This window comes from Aspergillus novofumigatus, assembly GCF_002847465.1.
Source record: "Aspergillus novofumigatus IBT 16806 chromosome Unknown P174scaffold_6, whole genome shotgun sequence".
In the NCBI taxonomy this organism is placed as follows: domain Eukaryota; kingdom Fungi; phylum Ascomycota; class Eurotiomycetes; order Eurotiales; family Aspergillaceae; genus Aspergillus; species Aspergillus novofumigatus.
In genome coordinates, this window is record NW_020194279.1 from 1571595 (window position 1) to 1591409 (window position 19815).

The following is a 19815-nucleotide window of genomic DNA, read 5'->3' on the forward strand; positions in this document are numbered from 1 at the left end:
GAAAAAGAGAAGCACCTGGTCCCCCACGTTGAAAATGCTGTAGACCCACGAACAAAATGCGAAAAGATGCCAAAGAAGCGAAAACTCTTCCCTTAAACAGACCAAAAGTATCCCCAGGATTGCTGCAACGCCAATGTCCTGGAACGCCGTGTCTAATGCATATGTGAAAACCATGCAGGGATGTGAAAGATGCTGGAGGGTCATGATAACCTCGAGTCCTAACGCCGATACTACCGAATCGTACCCCATTCCGCTAGCTTGCCGCCCTCCCGTCCGTGTTCTCTTTCTGATCTCTTATTGAAAATCTTCCAGAATCTCAACGTTTCGTCACCAGCTCCGGTAACGACCGTCTGTCCATCGGGGCTCATCGCAAGGTAGAGAACACGGAAAGTGTGGCCGGTTAGCGATACAATCTGCTCCATGCGCGGGTATTTCCAGATTACAATCTGGTTCTGACTGTACCCATGTGTACTGATGATTTCGTCCGAGTTCTTCGACCATGCCAGGTTACAGACCTGGCTACCCGTATCAACTTCCTTGATCATTGAACCAGTAGCGGTGTTCCAAAATTTAATGGTCCGATCCGCCGTACCTCCACCTGAGGCGAGGAGATGGTGTTGATGGGGTGACCAGGCGATGGCCTTAACGGCGGCGGTATGGTCCGAGAAGCGATAGAGTGGTGTCTCATTCAGCTTGTCCCACACTATAAGTTTGTTGTCGTTTCCGCCAGAAGCTAGTTGGCCATCTTCGGTGTTCCATCGGAGACCGCAAACTTCCTGCTTATGGCCGGATAGTCGACGTAAATACTGATCTGGGGAGCGAACATCACGGTGAAAGATGAGTCGATCCCGAGAGCCTGAGGTAAGGATATGATCGTTCCAAGCAAGAGCCCCTACACGATTGGTATGCCCAATCATTGTCCGAAGACGGCGACAATGCTCTGCATCCCATATCTGGACAAAACCTTTGCCAGTTCCTATCGAAAGATGTGTGCCCTGTTCGATGTCAGTTCTCAAACACAAAGATTATGTATGAGAGATTTCATTACCCTCTGAATCCAGCTGACACTTGTGACAGTATCATCTCTTAGCTCGCATAGTTTCGTCACCCGGCCGGTATTTGAATTCCACATGTACACCGAATTGCCTAGGCCAACACCTAGCACATTACTACTGCCCCAGTCCACGAGATTCAAGTAGAAGTCATCTTGCAAGTCGGGTGCATCGAGAACCTTGTAGGGTACTTTATTGACGTAGCGAGGCTGCTTGCGAGGAGTCTCAAGGATACGTTGACTGTCGTATCTGATCGGCGATAGACTGTAAAGTTCTGATCGCACATTTAAGTTGGGACCATGTTGACTTCGGGGTGTCTTGGATGGTGTTGGTTGACCAGAGCCAATTCTCGGAGAAGCGTAAGTGAAGAGGTTTTTGTGAGGTGTCGATGGCGTGATACTGGCGGGCGGTAGGTTCGAGATGGCGTGTGAAGGGGGTGTGTGAGAGCGTGTCTTCTCATTAATGCCGTTGGGGATCCCCAGTAACGGATCAGGAGACAGTGAATCCAGATCGGCCTGTGGGACTGTGTTTCCAAAAAGCTCACTTCTGAGTACGCGCGAGTACATTCTATTTGCTTCTTCCGCTATAGGCAATGTCAGTTCCAGGTACGTCGATCAAGGTCCCGAGGTAAATATACTTTTTTGGAAGTGAAGCTCCGAGTGAGGGGCGCGCTTTTTCGTTTTGGAAGGAGTAGAGGGACATCCATCTTCATGAAGCAAGCTATAAGTTGCTTGTAGATCTTGCCCCTCGCGATTTGGTATAAACCTGCGGGCGCCTTCGGTCAGTCATCGCCCATCAAAGAGACAATACAATGTATCATGATGCTCACCGATCGCCATATACTCGCTGTCTTTTCCTACTGGGGCTGGTTCCAGGGGTTCTTTCCCGAGGACGTCCTGCATCTTCGTACTCCTTCAGAGCCTTCGCAAGCAAGTTGGGATCAACGGGTTCGGAACTGCTGTGGCTTTTCTGTCTCCTTGCCGATGTAGCGGGATAGAAAATCGTCTTCTTCGATGGCATGCTGGGAGGCGTCCTTGATCCGGGAGGGGATGCGATATTCAAGGCATTGGGGACTCTCTCCGACGATCTCATAGTGGATTTCGCCGCCATTGCGCCAGCAGCGGCCAGAGAATCTGGATCTTTGTTGTTGTCGCCCATACTTGCAAGCGTGGATTCTATTCGGAGTGCAAGCGCTCGAGGTTGGTATCGACTGTAGGAGGGACCAGCGAGGCGATGCGACAGGTTCCAGGTGTCCGGTGACGATGTGGAGAGATATATAGAAACCGTATGATGTTGCGCTTTCAAGTCGACGAGCGACGGACCGTCTTGCTAATTGAATAATCGCAGTTTGCCCTAAGAGCTGGTGGTTCGTAGAATAAATAAGGTTGTCGGTAGCAACGGCCAAGTCCTTCTGCTCCGCTCCGAACAATAAATAACTGAAGGCAGATGAGCGACAAATGGCGGGCAGGGTACCATTCACTTCTCTCACCAGACCCAAGGCTGATTTGACGGAATCTGGTAACTTGTGGAGGTCATTTGAAAGCGACCTGACCACCGTCTGGTGAGCTATGAGAGACTGATAAGTAGCGAAAGCAGTCCAAGGGCGGGCTACGGGCTCTCTCTCTTTTGGGGGGTGACGGAGTTTCGAAGGGGATTCCATCCCTCCAGTCACGCGTCGGGAGCACTAAGCCTATCTGGGACAGAGGAGGTTGGCTGATGGATCAACGTGTTGCGATTACCTTTGTTGATATTGCCATTTATCCTAATTCTAAGATTTGTCGCAGAATGAGGAACTACTGTAGAAACTATGTCAATGAGCCCATTTGTCTGACTTGGTTGTGATGTAGTTTACTGTTGTCGTTGTGTTGGCTAACCATGTGGTGAGCACACAGATCACTGTTGTATACATCTGCGCCCACAGTAACACTGATCACAATAATGCAGTCCTGTACCAAATATGGGAATAATTGCATCTGATGACTGAAATCAATATGTCGGCCTACGTTGTGTCTTCTGAAAAAAAAAAAAAAAAAAAAATAACAAAACCCTTCATTAACGCGAAGCGCCAATATACCTAACCAGAAGGGCGCGCTCAGCCTGTCGTTGATTGTTGTGCCCTATCTATCAGGCGCACTAACTGTCCTATCGGTTTCGCGACCGCCTGTCGTTCCACGCGCCCTCGACGCGACTGAGAGCTCGGGCCAGACCATGGGGAAAGGGAGAGTTTACTTTCAACCTCTGCAGCCAAAGAAACCCTTTCTTTGATCATGGGCCTTTGTCGATCCCAACACCAGCTGAGCGGTTGTCTACGGCAAAAATTCCCCGTGAATAACTATCTACTGATCTGATGATGAAATCATACCTTATCTCTTCCGCATTTCTTCATCTACACCACTTAGACACTTCGGACTCAGAACCTTCAACCTCAACATGGCTACTCCGTACTGCACTACAATATGAAAGTGCATATATTGACTAGGTTTAAATCTGAGTTTCTGGACAATTGCCTCCACTGTTCTTTACCCTCTTTGTCTGATTAGAGATGTTAGATCAATCATTTCAGCCTTTGTTCATAGTCAGATCTGTGCTTAGGTTGACAGTGAAGATTAAAGAAACCACGTGAGTGGGATATTTCTGTACGACAAACAAATGGATCCTACTAAAAATAGGACTCATCAGGTCTTGTCATATTTTCGATTTAATAATGAGTATGCAGACTAAGTTATCATAACTATGTAACAAGGTCTTTGTAGCTGCCATGTCCTCAAATGCTACAGGCTACCGAACGTGGTTAGTATCGGCCTGACCGCCAAGATTGTTGGAGTGCATCTATGATCCGATCTCATGCCAACAAATAGATAGTCCCTCCTCTCCACTTACTCCAGACTTCACCATAAGCTACCCAATAGCTAACAGGGTACTCTTTCAAGATGACCTCTAAGCTTGCGCAAAACTTGAAGCAACCCGCCTTGGACTTTTTGTCCTTTGTCAATGCCTCTCCAACTCGTAAATACACCTTCCTTACGGTTGAACGCTGCTTCTTATCTAGAGACTGGAACTGACAGCAGCGCGAATTCTAGCCTTCCATGCTGTTCAGTCTGCAAAAGAACTCCTCATTAAAGCAGGATTCCAAGAAATCAAGGTATGATTTATATCTAGGGGCGCAGATCATGTCAATATCAATCTTCTCACTCTTTCCCCATAGGAAAAAGACTCTTGGGCTTCGACATGCCGGCCTGGCGGAAAGTACTATCTGACCCGCAATAGCTCAACCATCGTAGCTTTTGCAGTAGGCAAGAAATGGAAGGTATGTTTGCACGACACCAGGTGACACAACATACAGCCTCCTCGGTCAAAAAAGCTAAAGTTGTCGGCCTATTGTAGCCTGGCAATGCCATCTCCATGATCGGGGCGCACACAGACTCCCCTGTTCTGAGAGTCAAGCCTGTTAGCAACAAGCGCGGAGAGGGTTATATGCAAGTTGGTGTTGAGACGTATGGTGGAGGCATCTGGCACACATGTCCGTTTACTGAACTCTATCCCTACACAGCTCACTCAAAACTAATGGTCGTTAGGGTTTGACCGTGACCTGGGAGTTGCGGGTCGCGCTATGGTTAAGACCAGCGATGGCTCCATTGTGCAGAAATTGATTAAGATCGACCGTCCAAGTAGCACTCCCCGATATTAATTTTGTGCGAAGGAAGTGACAGCTGACCTCAATTGCAGTCCTTCGCATTCCCACCTTGGCCATTCATCTTGACCGGCAGGAAACTTTCTCATTCAACAAAGAGACCCAGCTGTTCCCTATTGCTGGCCTTGTGGCAGCCGAGCTCAACCGTACCGGCGAACCCAAAGACGCTGAAGCCAAGCAGGATGGTAAGGGCGAATTTTCTCCTCTGAAGGCGATAACTGAGCGTCATCATCCCTACTTTGTCGAGCTCCTGGCTGCTGAGGCAGGTGTCAAGCCCGTCGACATTCTTGACTTCGAAATGATTCTGTTTGACACCCAAAAATCTTGCCTGGGTGGCATGCACGAGGAGTTCATTTTCTCACCTAGACTGGATAATCTCAACAGCTCTTTCTGTGCCACTGTTGGCTTGATCGAGTCTGTTGCTGATTCCTCGGCACTGGATGATGAGACATCTATCCGACTCATTTCATTGTTCGACCATGAGGAAATTGGAAGCCGTACTGCTCAGGGCGCTGACTCAAATCTCCTTCCCGCCGTCATTCATCGCTTGTCGGTTCTACCTTCGTCTTCGTCCGACCAAGACGATGTATCTACAGCCTACGAGCAGACTTTGTCTACCTCCTTCCTCCTATCCGCCGATATGGCTCACGCAGTACACCCAAATTACGCTGCGAAGTACGAATCCGATCACCGTCCAGAGATCAACAAAGGCCCTGTCATCAAAATCAACGCCAACGCTCGCTACGCTACCAACTCGCCTGGCATTGTTCTTCTTCAGGAAGTTGCTCAAAAGGCGGCGGAAAATGGGGGCGAGGGAGTCCCTCTGCAGCTCTTCGTTGTTCGCAACGATTCCAGCTGTGGTAGCACTATTGGGCCTATGCTGTCTGCTGCACTAGGTGCTCGAACCCTTGATCTGGGTAACCCACAATTGAGCATGCACAGTATCCGTGAGACTGGCGGTACCTACGATGTGGGACACTCGATCCGCCTGTTTACCAGCTTCTTCAAACACTACTCGAGCGTTTCTAAACAGATCCTGGTCGATTGAGTTCTCGACCTAGACTACCTGTTAGCGAAATCACATCTTATCATTCAGCATGTAGAGGCGCAGGATTAGTCTCCCTCATACTTGAATGAACTAGAAATAAAACATACTATCGATGTTCTACTAGCCTCACCGAGCATTAATATCTCACTCTCACGCTAAGAAGGTGCTTCTCACCAACGAGGGAAGACCTAAGGGCAACGATAGAGAGTGCTCATTAGATGAAGTCGCGACTATGTCAGCTAAATTTGAGAGTCATCAACAGCAAGCTCTTGACCTAGAACAGTAAATTCCCTTACCTTTGTCGCATTTGCGTAGAGCACATCTGTAACTGACCGTATTTTTCGCTTTAAAGGGCAGGCGGTCTTCCCAATATTAAGACTATCGCGTATCACGTGTAGACGCGTCTCTCAGACACGTTTCCTGGGTATCTGTGCTCAAGACAGCATCTTTTAAGCCATCTTAATTTCAATGAGAGCATTTCATTGAAGATTCTGAATTACTTAACCTCAAGCGGCTTCACATGTTTGAGTAGCTACTCATGGCTGCCAATTTCTTTAACAACAAGGCCCGAGCTGCAGCAGCTGCCGCAGCATCCACCAGTTCGAAGCAAAAGCCAACAGATGGAAAGGAGGAGCAGACACGGCTGCAGCCATGGGTTGAGAAATAGTATGCAATATCTAGCCCATCGACTATTCTACGCAATGGCCGTTCTAACGGAGATCAATAGCCGTCCCAAGACCCTCGATGATGTAGCCGCGCAAGACCACACCACGAAAGTCCTTCAACGGACATTACAAGCTTCAAATGTACGAGATAAAGATTCCTCACCTCAAACAATTTAATAATGGGACATGACTGACAGAAATAGCTCCCTCACATGCTTTTCTATGGCCCCCCGGTACAGGAAAGACCTCGACCATCCTCGCGCTTGCAAAATCACTATTCGGCCCTGCTCTTTATCGGTCACGCATCCTCGAACTGAACGCCTCAGACGAACGAGGTATCGGCATTGTCCGGGAGAAGGTCAAGGGATTCGCCCGCACGCAACTCAGCCAACCCACCGGATTGGACCCATCATATTTCGAACAATACCCCTGCCCACCGTTCAAGATCATCATCCTGGATGAGGCGGATAGCATGACTCAAGATGCACAGTCTGCGCTCAGACGCACGATGGAACAATACAGCCGGATCACCCGTTTCTGTCTCGTCTGCAACTACGTCACACGAATCATTGAGCCGCTTGCCAGTCGATGCAGCAAGTTCCGCTTCAAGCCGCTGGATAATTCGGCCGCAGCGGAGCGCTTGGCGCATATTGCCAAGTTAGAGAATTTGAAGCTTGATGAGGGCGTCACTGATAAGCTGATTAGCTGTGGCGAAGGGGATTTACGGCGTGCCATCACATACATGCAGAGTGCGGCCCGGTTGGTAGGCGCTGGTCGTCCGACGGGTCAGAAAGATGGGGACGAGGACTCTGAGATGACAGACGCCAGCTCAGAACCTGTCACTGTGCGAATGATCGAAGAGATTGCCGGTGTTGTCCCTGAAAGCATTATAGATCGACTCGCTCAGGCCATGCAGCCGAAGAAATTGGGGTCTTCCTACGAGGCTGTCTCTGCCGTCGTCACGGATATTGTTGCGGATGGATGGAGCGCGGGTCAGCTTGTCTTACAGGTAAGCTCTTTTGCCACTCCCTTGCACAAGGCTCCGTTCAATTGCACATGTCGCGAGATTCCACCCTGCACGTGGTCAAAGATGCTAACGATCGGCAGCTGTACCGACGGATTGTCTACAATGATGCTATTCCGGACATACAAAAGAACAAGATCGTAACCGCTTTCTCGGAGATGGACAAGCGTCTGGTCGACGGGGCAGACGAACATTTGTCGATACTAGATCTTGCTCTCCGAATATCAGGCATCCTAGGCGGCTCATGATTTATTGATCTACACATAATCGAGGATTTTAGCCGCTTTTTTCACTCATGATGGCCATGACCATAGCTCAATGTAAAGAATGTATTGAAGCATTCAAGCATGGGAGGATCTGGTAGATCCCTGACTGCTTATGCGCCGCTTAATGAGTACTGTGCTCATGGTAAGGCAATTCCGAAGACGTATAGGAGTGTATTATCAAATGAAGACCTAAGACATGAAATCACGCTACAATCATCAATTAATATTCCTGCTGCTTCTCCCCAAGTATGAAGTATGACTACGGAGTATATGAGCATCTCCGATCCTCTGGCCATGCCCCACAACCACGTGTGGGCCCCGCTCGCGCATCTGTCCGAACAGTCAGCGTACAGGTAAGCTGACCGACATCGCAGCTTGACAGTCACTGCTTGACAGTCACTGCTACCATATTTGGGGTTCGGTCTCATCAGCAATTCCTGAAGGTTCTTCTCTTATATATATCTACGAATAGACCTCCTGGCCGTGTAGCATCGGGACCAAGTACAGAAAAACCAGAATGGCCCCTCCGGAGAGTCCTCAGCCGTACCCCGCGATGACGACCGTACCCCGCTATCTAACAGGGAAGAAGGAGGAGATTAAGGAGTTTTTGGATAAATTCGATGTAAGTCTAACCTATGAACGCGTTCCAATGGCATGCACTTTATACGTCTTTCGCTGATCAAGAAACTGACTGGACTTATTAGGTATTTCTGTTCGATTGCGATGGTATGTGCTGCCCTCCTTCACTCACTCATTCCGTGCAATGGGCATGATGATTCCGCGAATACCTGATCCAATTCGCTGGGGCGATTGCTGAACAAAACGTCTGATACAGGAGTCCTTTGGTCTGGCGACCACCTCTTCCCTGGGACCGTCGAGACGCTGGAAATGTTGAGGAGCAACGGTATGCGCGCACCTGCTGGGGAGAAGCCGCGAGCTAGACTCATATCCACCAGGCAAGCAGGTCGTTTTCGTTACGAACAACAGCACAAAGTCACGGGCCGACTACAAAAAGAAACTGGAGAAGCTGGGGATCCCTAGCACAACGGTACGTGTTCAAGCGAAAGCTTGCCGAGGCCGGGCCAGAGTAGAAGGGTGTGTACACCGGGCTAGGCTGACAGAAGAAAACAGGAAGAAATCTTTTCCTCCTCGTACAGCGCATCCATTTATATTTCCCGTATACTCAAACTGCCAGAGAATAAGCGAAAGGTTTTCGTCATCGGAGAGACGGGCATTGAGCAAGAGCTTCAAACAGAGAACGTTCCATTCATTGGAGGCACAGATCCCGCGTATCGTCGCGAAGTGAGACCTGAGGACTACAAGCTTATTGCAGCTGGTGACCCAGCGTTACTTGATCCTGAGGTCGGAGTCGTTCTCGTAGGACTGGACTTCCATCTGAACTACCTGAAGTTGGCTCTCGCATATCACTACATCAAACGTGGTGCGGTTTTCCTTGCGACCAATATCGATTCCACGCTTCCGAACTCAGGAACGCTGTTCCCCGGCGCGGGTTCCATGAGTGCGCCGCTTATCATGATGCTGGGCGAAGAGCCTGTCTCGCTAGGCAAGCCAAACCAAGCAATGATGGATGCGATTGAGGGAAAATTCAAGTTCGATAGATCTCGGACGTGTATGGTGGGGGACCGCGCCAACACCGACATCCGGTTTGGGTTAGAAGGCAAGCTCGGAGGCACTTTGGGTGTCCTCACTGGAGTCAGCTCAAAGGAGGACTTCCTAACTGGGCCTATTAGGCCTTCGGTTTACCTAGACAAACTTTCCGACCTTTTGGAAGCGAAGTGAAGTAGCATCACCGAGCTCGTCTCCCGTTGCTGACCTTCAAGCATTGGCCCCGGTACAGCCACCTCGAGGCGAGATTCACCGTCGATAGATCTCATCAAGATATCCCATAGAGTTGTTATATAATTTGACATATAAAATTATCATCAAAGGAATGGCATCCACCCGCAAGCAACGCTAGACGCCCTTGACGGCTCGACAGGCGTCCGCAGTCCGCACGCAGGTCATGCTTCCTGGGGTCTAAGGAATGCCTTCAGTTTCCACAGCGCCAGAAGAGCTTGAACGGCCGCCGGGTTGTCTGGACTCAGGATTAGAGCAGTGTTTCCAAAGAGTGCACCATAGTCCCTGACTTCTGCTAGATCGGCTTGGGACAATAGCTCAGTCAGGTCAAAGACGGGTACTTTCGACTGGGACTGTGGAAGGGTTACCAAGTCCGGATACGGAGACTTTGCTGACTCGTGGTCATGAGCCTGCTCTTGACCGGTTGAAGAATCTCCATTCTCGCGTTGTTCCAACTGACGGTCCATGACCAGCACCCCACCGCATTCCATGCGCTCGATCTTTTCCAGGCATCCTAAACCTTCCAGAAGAGCATCGTAGGAACTGTCTTTGATCTCAATGATCCTTAATGACCCAAGCCCTGATTTCGAGCGCTTCTGCGCACCATGCATGTCTTTGAGTTTCTTTAGAACATGCTTCCGCATTCTCTCAAGAACGAACTCAGGCATGTCCTCCCGCCAAATCAACCGTTTCTCCTCTCGAGTCGTAAGGGGGCCCAGCGGGTGCTTCCATCTGAAGGGCACCAGTCTTGTAATCAGGGGCCTTCTCCCACTCTTGTTTCGCGCAAGCGGTATGGTCAAGTCCTTCAGCAGGGGAAGACGGTCGATAATTCGTAGAGTGAGGGAGCGGAACGACTTGTTCTTTGGGGATAATTGTTCGGCTTGATCATCTCGATCGGCTTGCGCGACTTTCGATGTCGATATTTCGTCCCGTAGAAGACCAACAGGCATGAACCAGAGCCCCTCGTCGTCTGGGCGATGGATTAGACCCCAATCCGTAAAAAACTCTCGTGGCAAACGAGTTCCGGTAACTGCGCACATACGTAGAGGCGATGCCAGTGCTACTGCCCAGGGATTGAGCCGCAATCGGTCTGCATCGCTCTGAGTTGGCCGTTTCTTGCGCTTCTTTTCGACTCCGGGAAGTGCTTTTGTGAGTAAGGGCGATTGAGGCAGTAACTGCGAAGGACGGACAGATTGAGCTGTTTGAGATGGCGCTTCCCCGCTTTCCAGCACATCGGCTTGATCTACCTCCTGAGGGTCGGCTTCATTCTGAGATTCTGGACTTCGCGACTCGTCCCGGCCGATGGAGCTTGAGATTCCACGCCGAAGGATGCGATGGGACGATACAGGATTTGCAGATGTGAGAAAAAGTTGACGAAACGTAGCTACTCGCCATGACGCGTATGACACGCGATGTTGACAGCACTCCATGCTCTGCAGCTGTTGTGGTTGGACATGAAAACACAAGCTGAAGAAATCCGCGAGTAAGCGGAGAAATCAGTGATTTGAGCTCTCCGCTCTCCACTCTCCAACTCCTACTCCAAATCCTGACCAGTCCCTTGGTTTATAACTATAACAGTACCCTGCCTTTCTCTCATGCACCCGTCAGGCCGAGTTAAACTGATCAGCTACCTCCTCATGGTGGCCTTATTTTTCTAAAAGCCGATGGTGGCCTGGGTAGTCCAACGAACGCTTGGAGGGTAATAAGGCTTTCTCTCTGGACATTCTCTCGCGAAGAGAGCGGAGCTACATCAATCTAGCGCGCCTTTGGCCAGGATCGATTACTGGGCTGTCACTTAACCCGTTAGTAGTGACTCTCCCGCGCGTGGTTTGTGGGGCCTGTATCCCAACTCTACGGCTTTCAAAACTGGCTATGTGTCTAGCACTCTAGCTTGGCTTGGGTGAACTGGCTAGAACTAGAATGACTTATAGGGTTCTTCACACCTAGTTCGGAAACGATGACTATGGCAGGATGTAAAGCTAAACGCTTCTTAAGTGATTCTTGATAGCCAGGGCTCACGTGTCACTGTGTCATCCAACACGGTGGAACCCCATGAAGAGGACTAAGCAAGCATAGCATTGGGTATGTATGCACTTTTTTCATCAAAGACATAGATATCCCCGCCTCTTTCACGGCACCGGCGGCTTCCCTTCCCCTTCTCCTCCTTCGTTCTGCGGCTTTACCCTGCGGTCCAGAATCTCATCGACAATACCCATCTCCAAAGCCTCCTGCGCCCCCATAAAGTAATCACGCTCCATTAACTTCTCGATCTCCTCAAGAGACAGCACTTTCTTCCCCGTCAGGTGCCGCTGGTAGATCTTATTCAATTGGCTGCGAACACGGAGAATTTCCTTGGCGTGAATGGCGATATCGCTCGCTTGTCCGAAGTACCCACCCGAGGGCTGGTGTATCATGATAGACGAATGCGGGAGACAGTACCGTTTCCCCGGGTTGCCGCCGCAAAGTAGTAGCGAACCCATGGAGGCTGCCTGTCCAACGCAGATTGTGCTGACGGGGGATGCGATGTAGGTCATTGTATCGTAGATGGCGAGACCTAGGTATAGGTAGGTTAGATTAGCCCGTGTATGCGAACGACCGAGATATCGGGTGTGCTAGATTTACCAGCTGTCACTGAGCCACCAGGGGAGTTAATGTATAGGTGGATAGGTTTCTGAGGGTTGTCGGCTTCGAGGAAGAGGAGCTGGGCGACTATCGACGCGGACATGGTTTCGTCTACTTCGCCATTGAGGCAGATTATGCGCTCCTGGAGAGAGAAATGTAAGTAAGGGCAATCTACATTTCACGGAGTTCACTTATAGAAAATCTGCTATACCTTTAACAATCTGGAAAAGATATCATCTTATAAAACTCGTTGTTAGCTTGGCGTTGGCTCCGACGATTGATACACGGCCAACAAACGTACATGTGTGCCAACCGCCTCCCTATAGCAGTCAGTCAATCTAGTCAGCACTCAAACATCCAAAGAAAATTGGGACTCACCACTGTTTCAGTCACAAATGGTGTTGGGGTCCACCCTCTCGGAGGGATTGCGCTGGACAATGCGGGGATGGTGCTGGTGAAGCTTCGCGACAACACAGGCTGTAGGGCGGTGCGACCCAGCCTTTTCAAGAAGATGCTTGAGTTCATCACCGATCAATGAGCGAGTGAATGGTAATCAAGATGCAGTTGTCTCGTCAATGAAATGAGCGGTGGGTCTGATGTTTGAAATCTTGATCGAGCAAGGTACTGCCGTACTGGTCAGGATTTGGAGTAGGAGCATCGGAGAGCGGAGAGTGGAGAGCGGAGATGTCAACCATAACCACGCGACTAAAAAAGGCGTCTAGACAACCATTTCTAGCGTAGTTGAAATAGTAGTGTAATGTTGTGTTCAACACACCATTCCCAGGGTGCATAGCATCTCTTCCTGCCAGTTGGCTCTGCCACGGTACGACTTATTAGCGTATCTACGCTGTATCAGCTAGCCATATACCTTAGCTGGTTCCCATCACTTGATGAGCATGCATTGGCATGATCTAGGTATGTATTAACGACGACATATTTACAGAAGAAGCTATTGATAACCAATTCGTGAACAACGGCAGAAAGAGTCAGGATTCTATCCGCTGGACACGTCCATCTGGCCCGACCTGCAGCCCAAACCTTGCTCGTAGAAAAGCCGCCGTCTGGTCTGACGGTATGTAAGAAGATGTTCGTGCCGGCGGAGTAGTCGTACTATATTTCCACTGGTCACGTATGACATCAAAGAAGCCAAGGTTCATGATCACAGACTCTCCCGAGGAGAAAGTGTCCAGTGGGTGGCTGTTCTTCGCACCAGGCGTATGACCATTCTCTGACGGGTCGGCCAATAACTGTGTATGTTCCGCGTGCTCATCTACACTGGCATGTGCATCGGTAACATGGGCGTTGGTCTCGTCAAGCTCAGCACCATCACCGGAAGACCGCGATTCGGGTCGAGTCCTATGGACGCCTCTTTCCTCCGAGTCATGGTCTTGTACTCTGGGCGTTTCTGCAGAAGTAGGGGTTGTTTGCCCTGTTATTTTCACTCTTTCGACTATGAGACCCAGCATGACAAAATCGAGAATTAGGACAAGAAAATCGAGCGACAGCAGCCGAAATAGCGAAATGGGGGCTTTTTGTCCGATGAAATCAATCAACAACCCCCCATGAAGATACCCTCTAGTAGCTTCTCCGGCCTCAGGACGACTGAAGAAGTTGTGAAAGATCATACAAAAGATGTTACTGACGAAGATGGCTCCGATGAAGGGTTGATTCCGTGTCGGATCAAAAGGAGGGGCTTTTGGGGTGAAGAATATCAACTGCACTATAGCACGGATTGCGAAGAGTATGACTGAGCAACTGGAGCAAAGCAATGAGAGTCCTGTTAGTAAAACGCAAGCCACACTCCGACGACGTGCTCTTCAGAGCAATTCCAGAAAGCAGTCACGATGAAATTGAGGCAGCTCACTCCATGTAATAGAGCGCAGATAGCTCACAGTAAATCAGGATATCAAGGTCGCGAAGTAGACGATCAATGAACGCGACCTTGGCAGCCGACTGCAGCTTTCTCATGCGCTCATTCTCGCGAGTCAACACATTAGCATCTTGCTCGGTGAGGTTCGCGACGCTTTCATAAGATATGCCGGACACGTCAGCGATGTGCTCCGCATCTCGAAAGGCATCTGGGGTTGTCATAGAGGTTCATGAGGGCATGAAAGGCGAGTTTGGAAAAAGAGGGGAAAGCAGACGCCAGGTCGGTGACGAAGGTCTGCTATATGCGGAATGCCAGTATGCATGCAAATGAGCTGACAGCCCGTTCGGTAACGCTCTCCAACGTCCTGTCCATAGGTCGTCATGTGACGTCAAATCATCCTTCACTAGCTCACACAACTCAACTGCGGACAAGCTTGGTTCATCTATTTAAAATAACACAAAATAAACATCGAATGGCAAGATGGCCGAGTTGGTCCAAGGCGTGAGGTTAAGGTACACCTTAATACCAAGCTCTATGAGTTTCCTCATCATCGTATGATGGCGTGGGTTCGAATCCCACTCTTGTCAAATCTCTTTCTTTTTTCTTTTTTATCATCTTTACTTCTCTTGTTTTCCCCTTTGCTGCTCGCCTCTCCAAAACTAAGTTCATTTTTATTCGTGTCTCGTAAGTAATGCAGCGGATTGATCGTGAAACATGGTCTGTATTGATAAATAGGTCCATCTACATCTATAACTCATCTCTCTGGTTTTGTTCGACTTCCGTAGCTTCGTACATGCGTTTCTTTGGGTTTCGCGGTATCTCTTCCTGTCGTTGCCTTTCTTCTGGCGACACGTCGTCGATGTTGGTTCCTTCCTCCAATTTGCTGTTCTTTTCTACCATATCGCCAATCTGATCAATCAGCCGATCAGTTTCAGGTTGCTCTTCAGAGGCCTGTGCTTGGTCCCAAGAAGCGCTGACGGAAGCGCTAGGCATGACTGCTGTTTGGCCAAATGTTGGTGCTTCCTGAGGCATGCTTTGGGTAAGTGATGCTGAAGATTGTGATTGAACGGCCGTGCTAGTGATCCCGACTGTTCCAAGGATAGCGAACGCGGACCTCGCTATCAACTTAATCGGCAGCCATACAAGCCACCAGAGCGGTCCATATAATATGCGACGGAATATGAGCCAAGAAATTGTTCCAACAAGAATGTAGAATGCTGTTTCCAGGTACCAAGTGTCAGACTTTTGAGACCGGAGGAGAGAGCCGACGAGATTGCGGGAGGATGAGAGGAGAGAGTCGAGATCGGTGTAAGACTCCGACAATGAGGATAGGGCAGCTGTCGATTGTTCTGTGATTATAGGCTTAGTAGACTGAAGACGTCTCCCAATGCAGGAATAACCAACCTAGAGTTTGGTGGGCGAATTGACTTCGAGATAGTTCCGCCTGCATCAGCTGGTGCGTCCTGCGCAGTGCGGCAGTAACATCGCTTGAGGCGTTCTTGACAATATCACCATGCGACAGCTTCTCGGTAGATTGACTTCGGCGCTCGGCGCTCTGTGACCTCGAAAACAATAGCTCCCTCTCCTTGCGTTTTGCAGCCTCCGCGTTTCGTTTCGCCTGGAGTTGAGCGTTGCGGAATTCCACTCTCGTCCTAGGCAAGTATATTAGCAGGATAAATGTAACCTGGAGGGGCGCTTCACCTCTTGATCTCATCGGCCAACCTCCCCGCCAACGAAACGATCCGCTCTTTTTCCAGCTCTTTCGCATTGTCCATACCTCTCCGTCCGTTTTCATTGCCAGTTTCAAGAGCATCGACCTCAACCTTCAGAATCTCCATTTGCTCTTCCGCCTCTTTCAATGAGCCATGTATTTCCTGTCCTAACTCCAGGCGGGCCTCGTCACCTTGACCAATAGCCACTGTGAAATTCCTTAGGCGATCAATGAGCGGGTGTATCTGAGCCAGAGCTATTGAGAGCTCTTTGAGGCGAGCTTGGAGAGCAGCTGTTGAAGCCATCCTGGCAGTGTATTTCTAGTGTATATCAAGATTGTTCGGTAGTATGTGCACAGGTCGTGGGATATGTCCAAGATATTGAATATTGAGTGTTCAAGGATGCACCATAACAGCCAAAGCAGTCGTTCTTGGAGCTTCGCTTTGAGAAAGCCGATCCCCTTTGCTGTCCACTGCGATTGCTCTGCGGACGACCACTCGTGTCCAAAATCAACAGCGTCATCGGTTCCTGAGGCCACAAAGTGTTTGCATCTTTAACAAACACATCTCTCCGGCCGCCGACTGCGAGGTAATTTTCTAGGTAGATCAGGAACGGGCAACGGCCTCATCGCTATAGAATTGGTTTCTGTATCTCGGAGCCACCATCCTCAATTACAAGGGTCCGACTACGCCCGCCGCTGTTCTCGCAAAAAACCAAACGGACTCACTCGATTGACCGGCTCAAGCGCGGAAAGCTGACTTAAACCGGTGTTGGACTCCCTGTAACCATACGATCTTGTATGTTTGTCCCATCATCTTCAGAAAACCACTCCCTACGCTCTAAACTAATTCCTTGAGCAGCGAACCTCCAATTAACCATTCCATCTTGCTATTCGAACGTCCATCAAAAAGAGACCCACCCCACCAAAATGACCATCCCACTGCACACAATCACCTCCTTCCGGGCGACCTTCAATCCGTTCTCCCGGTCCGCTCGTCCCTGCCGCTTGCTCCTCTCTCTCCTCCGCAACCCTTCCACCACACCCGCCTCGAGTCCGACGCATATCGACATCAAGGTTACTCAGCTGCCGCGCCACTCGACACAGCTCCCCGAGATGACGGTAGGATTCAGAGGAGGCAAGGAAGTCAAGATCGAGGTGGGCAAGAACCAGATGAAGATCGGCGATGTGATCGAAGAACTTGCGCGTGTGGGACGGAGTATCGAGCGAGAAGAGACCCTCAAGGGTTGATTTTCGCGTCTGTATATTGTTCTTCGTGGTTTTCTAGGTATCATTGCGGGTTTTACGCTACGGCGCCGAGGACATCGGGTTCGAGTTTTCTCATTGTGCATTTGTACTATAGAAGGGGAAGGGCGATGATTGCTGCGTGTGAAATTTGGAAAAGGTGTTGACGAGCCATAACGTGAGTTGACGACCTTTGTATATATTAGCATTGAACAAGATATTTCTACTTTTCAGCCCGCCAGACCTGTTTGTCTATGAGTCTTCACAGCAATATTCAAGCTCCAGGGAGAGGATTTCATGCGACCTTCATTAATTCATTAGAACCGACGGTGTCTACGAAAGTCCCGGCACTTTTCTACAGGATATGAGCAAATACGGGAATATGCAAAGTACTGAGTATTCGCCCTGAGGACGGACGGAAAGGATTTTAAATTTCTAGAACTTTTGTTCAATATAGATTTAAACAGCAGCACCAGAGATGAAGAACCACTTGTCAATGCTGCCGTCAATGGGGGCGGGAGGGAGGTTCTCGCCCTTGGGGATGCTGGCAAGCTGGGAGGGGTCGGCGCGGTCAGGGGAGTTCTCAACAGAAGTGTTGGCACTGTCAAAGTCAGTTGAATCCTTGCCTCGCGGGTGTAACTACGGTTAATGAAGTACTTACAGGCTGATATCGCCACGAGGGCTCTTGCCGGTGATGAGCTTCTCCCAAGCGTCAGCGCACTCGCGAATAACATCGAGAGCGTACCTAGAAACGAAAAATGTTAGCCCCGGGAAGTTTACATCAGACGGAGTAAGAAGGAACCCACTTCTTGTTCTTGCACTCGCCAGAGAAGGCAAACTGGTTCTCGGGCTTTCCGTCGGGGATCTTGTAGATACGGAACCATTCATTCGTAGCACGGAGAAGGCCAGGAAGGTGACGCTCAACATCCTCAATGTCATTGAGCTTAGGGGCAAGAGGGTCGTTGATATCAATGACGATGACCTTCCAGTCGGTCTCCTCCTCGTCGAGCAGAGCCATCACACCAAGGACCTTGACCTGCTTGACCTGACCGGGTAGCCAACAAGCTCACCGATCTCGCAGACATCGAGCGGGTCGTTGTCACCCTTGGCCTTGGTCTCGGGGTGAACAACGTTGGGGTCCTCCCAAGTCTAACCATAGGAAGGTCTCCGATCAGCATTGATTGGCCTGGACAATGCACCATTTCCATAGTTGACTTACCTGGGGGAAGGCACCGTAGTTCCAGAGGTAACCCTTGTGGGGGAAGCAGTTACGGACGAAACGGAGCTTTCCCTTCTTGACATCCTGCTTAATGGGGTTCAGGAACTCCTCCTTGGAGATCTAGATATCCAAGCCGAATCAGCGAATGTTCCGTAACGAAAAATAGCAACTGTCAGGTGTCTCGCGGATCCGGATTGCGTACCTCTTGCTTGGCGTTGGTCCAGCGGGGAATCTCAACAACCATGTTGAGGATTGTCTGCTCAGGGTTGGCGTAGAGGGGAATGTCGTGGAAGGGCGAAACCGGGACGCCATCCTTCTCAATGTAGACACGGTGCTCCAGGGTGTTGGCCTGGCCGATCTTGCGAACGGTGTAAGACATGTTGGGCGATTGCGGCGGTGTATACGAAGAAAAATGTCTAGAAAGAAGAGCAGCACGAGTTGACGCGGAGCTGACCGACGAACGAACTCTTGACAATGATGACGAAGACAAATTTGCTTGTTGAAGGGAGGAGGAAGAAGAGAAAGAGGAGGAGGACGAGAGGGAGGAGGGAGGAGGGGCTTGTCGAGTGGGGGAGCCAGCGTTGCTGATGTGCGTGGACTGGGCGAACGAGAGCGGGCGAGGGCCGGTGAGGCGGTGGACAGTCGGAGCAATGGAGACAGGGGCAGTAGTGTTTTGCTGCTCATGCGCGAAGCCACCGGGGACATTGATTGTATATTAATAGGAAGGAATTCGGGCAGAGTTCCTCAATTGACAGATCTAGATTGATTTTAAGCTTGTGATCGTGACCTTGGATCGGCTTTACGCCGTTTATAGCAGCTGTTCCAGCGAAGGGGATCGAAGACAAAAATTGCTGGAAATTATCGGGATGGAAAATCGGCGTCGGGAATTCTGGCGACAGGTGTCCGAGGCCCATCTAGAGGACCACTGATCGCTATAAAAGATACCTAGGTACAAAGACATTCTCCCTCTCTATATTTATTGATTATTTACCTTCTCTTGTTGCTGGTAGTTGTTGTTCAATTTACTTTTGCAATCATAGGAGGAAACAGTGCTCAAACATGACCATCCACCACTGTTTATCGGGACGTCTCCCAAATATACCCGGAAGCTACCAGAGGTAGTCGGCACGACAGAGATCCTCGGTGCATGGGACAATGACGGGCGGGGCTCCGCAATATATTAGTGCTATTCCGCAGCTGTGATGCCGGTCTGTCATATTTGAGGTAATGGTGATATCTACCTCGGGGTAGAATCATGGTACTCAGTAGGTAATATGATGCTCCCAGGTACCCGACGTCTGCGGGTATTGAGACCCATACTATTGAACAATAACCAGCTCACAAGGCCATTATTGGTAAGAAGAACAATAACTTTAACTGTTCAGGTCAGACCCCTCGATACCTGAAGCCCTGGTAATTCACCTTACAGGGATCGCGGCGCTTGACCTAAATAACCTTATTTTCACCTGGCCACTTAGTCCGCCATATTATGATGATGGTTACCTTGGTTTACTCTGTGCTTCGTAGTATTGGACTACCCGTGTACTG

General features: G+C 49.8%; 10 protein-coding genes and 1 non-coding gene across 11 annotated transcripts; 5 read left to right on the top strand and 6 right to left on the bottom strand.

The window, feature by feature from the left end:
• Positions 1-230: 230 nt before the first annotated feature.
• On the bottom strand, positions 231-2210 carry P174DRAFT_375043 (WD40 repeat domain-containing protein; the record flags this gene model as incomplete). Its single annotated transcript, XM_024822608.1, has 4 exons — positions 231-995; positions 1049-1635; positions 1690-1817; positions 1882-2210. 4 exons carry the CDS (start codon positions 2208-2210, stop codon positions 231-233), a joined length of 1809 nt encoding a protein of 602 aa, XP_024680460.1.
• A 1605-nt stretch (positions 2211-3815) lies between these two features.
• Positions 3816-5905, top strand: P174DRAFT_443858 (M18 family aminopeptidase). Its single transcript, XM_024827931.1, has 6 exons — positions 3816-4058; positions 4133-4194; positions 4258-4359; positions 4437-4572; positions 4628-4720; positions 4779-5905. The coding sequence occupies exons 1-6, from the start codon at positions 3983-3985 to the stop codon at positions 5789-5791; spliced, it is 1482 nt and encodes a 493-aa protein (XP_024680461.1). The 5' UTR covers positions 3816-3982; the 3' UTR covers positions 5792-5905.
• A 333-nt stretch (positions 5906-6238) lies between these two features.
• P174DRAFT_514272 (replication factor C subunit 2) lies at positions 6239-7783 on the top strand. The gene is made up of 4 exons (XM_024832071.1): positions 6239-6457; positions 6519-6597; positions 6701-7465; positions 7564-7783. Exons 1-4 carry the CDS (start codon positions 6330-6332, stop codon positions 7726-7728), a joined length of 1137 nt encoding a protein of 378 aa, XP_024680462.1. The 5' UTR covers positions 6239-6329; the 3' UTR covers positions 7729-7783.
• A 437-nt stretch (positions 7784-8220) lies between these two features.
• P174DRAFT_443860 (4-nitrophenylphosphatase) lies at positions 8221-9682 on the top strand. Its single transcript, XM_024827932.1, has 5 exons — positions 8221-8368; positions 8451-8472; positions 8582-8650; positions 8703-8794; positions 8878-9682. The coding sequence occupies exons 1-5, from the start codon at positions 8264-8266 to the stop codon at positions 9544-9546; spliced, it is 957 nt and encodes a 318-aa protein (XP_024680463.1). The 5' UTR covers positions 8221-8263; the 3' UTR covers positions 9547-9682.
• Positions 9683-9767: 85 nt separating this feature from the next.
• On the bottom strand, positions 9768-11033 carry P174DRAFT_462376 (uncharacterized protein; the record flags this gene model as incomplete). The annotated part of the gene is made up of 1 exon (XM_024830121.1): positions 9768-11033. The coding sequence occupies one exon, from the start codon at positions 11031-11033 to the stop codon at positions 9768-9770; it is 1266 nt and encodes a 421-aa protein (XP_024680464.1).
• A 570-nt stretch (positions 11034-11603) lies between these two features.
• On the bottom strand, positions 11604-12860 carry P174DRAFT_410720 (ATP-dependent Clp protease proteolytic subunit). The gene is made up of 5 exons (XM_024824248.1): positions 12604-12860; positions 12527-12545; positions 12437-12462; positions 12226-12367; positions 11604-12157 (listed from the first exon to the last, which is right to left on the bottom strand). Exons 1-5 carry the CDS (start codon positions 12748-12750, stop codon positions 11733-11735), a joined length of 759 nt encoding a protein of 252 aa, XP_024680465.1. The 5' UTR covers positions 12751-12860; the 3' UTR covers positions 11604-11732.
• Positions 12861-13099: 239 nt separating this feature from the next.
• P174DRAFT_410723 (DSC4 family protein) lies at positions 13100-14410 on the bottom strand. The gene is made up of 2 exons (XM_024824249.1): positions 14090-14410; positions 13100-13980 (listed from the first exon to the last, which is right to left on the bottom strand). The coding sequence occupies exons 1-2, from the start codon at positions 14314-14316 to the stop codon at positions 13212-13214; spliced, it is 996 nt and encodes a 331-aa protein (XP_024680466.1). The 5' UTR covers positions 14317-14410; the 3' UTR covers positions 13100-13211.
• Positions 14411-14569: 159 nt separating this feature from the next.
• Positions 14570-14682, top strand: P174DRAFT_t124. Its single transcript has one exon. It is a non-coding gene; the product is annotated as a tRNA-Leu (tRNA).
• Positions 14683-14829: 147 nt separating this feature from the next.
• P174DRAFT_443866 (putative protein transport membrane glycoprotein Sec20) lies at positions 14830-16273 on the bottom strand. Its single transcript, XM_024827933.1, has 3 exons — positions 15797-16273; positions 15500-15747; positions 14830-15444 (listed from the first exon to the last, which is right to left on the bottom strand). The coding sequence occupies exons 1-3, from the start codon at positions 16108-16110 to the stop codon at positions 14843-14845; spliced, it is 1164 nt and encodes a 387-aa protein (XP_024680467.1). The 5' UTR covers positions 16111-16273; the 3' UTR covers positions 14830-14842.
• A 209-nt stretch (positions 16274-16482) lies between these two features.
• Positions 16483-17280, top strand: P174DRAFT_393429 (mitochondrial 54S ribosomal mL53 protein). Its single transcript, XM_024823592.1, has 2 exons — positions 16483-16602; positions 16666-17280. Exon 2 carries the CDS (start codon positions 16734-16736, stop codon positions 17052-17054), a length of 321 nt encoding a protein of 106 aa, XP_024680468.1. The 5' UTR covers positions 16483-16602; positions 16666-16733; the 3' UTR covers positions 17055-17280.
• A 227-nt stretch (positions 17281-17507) lies between these two features.
• Positions 17508-18646, bottom strand: ipp1 (inorganic diphosphatase IPP1; the record flags this gene model as incomplete). The annotated part of the gene is made up of 6 exons (XM_024825099.1): positions 17508-17649; positions 17710-17793; positions 17855-18093; positions 18132-18197; positions 18268-18387; positions 18470-18646. The coding sequence occupies 6 exons, from the start codon at positions 18644-18646 to the stop codon at positions 17508-17510; spliced, it is 828 nt and encodes a 275-aa protein (XP_024680469.1).
• Positions 18647-19815: the final 1169 nt, after the last annotated feature.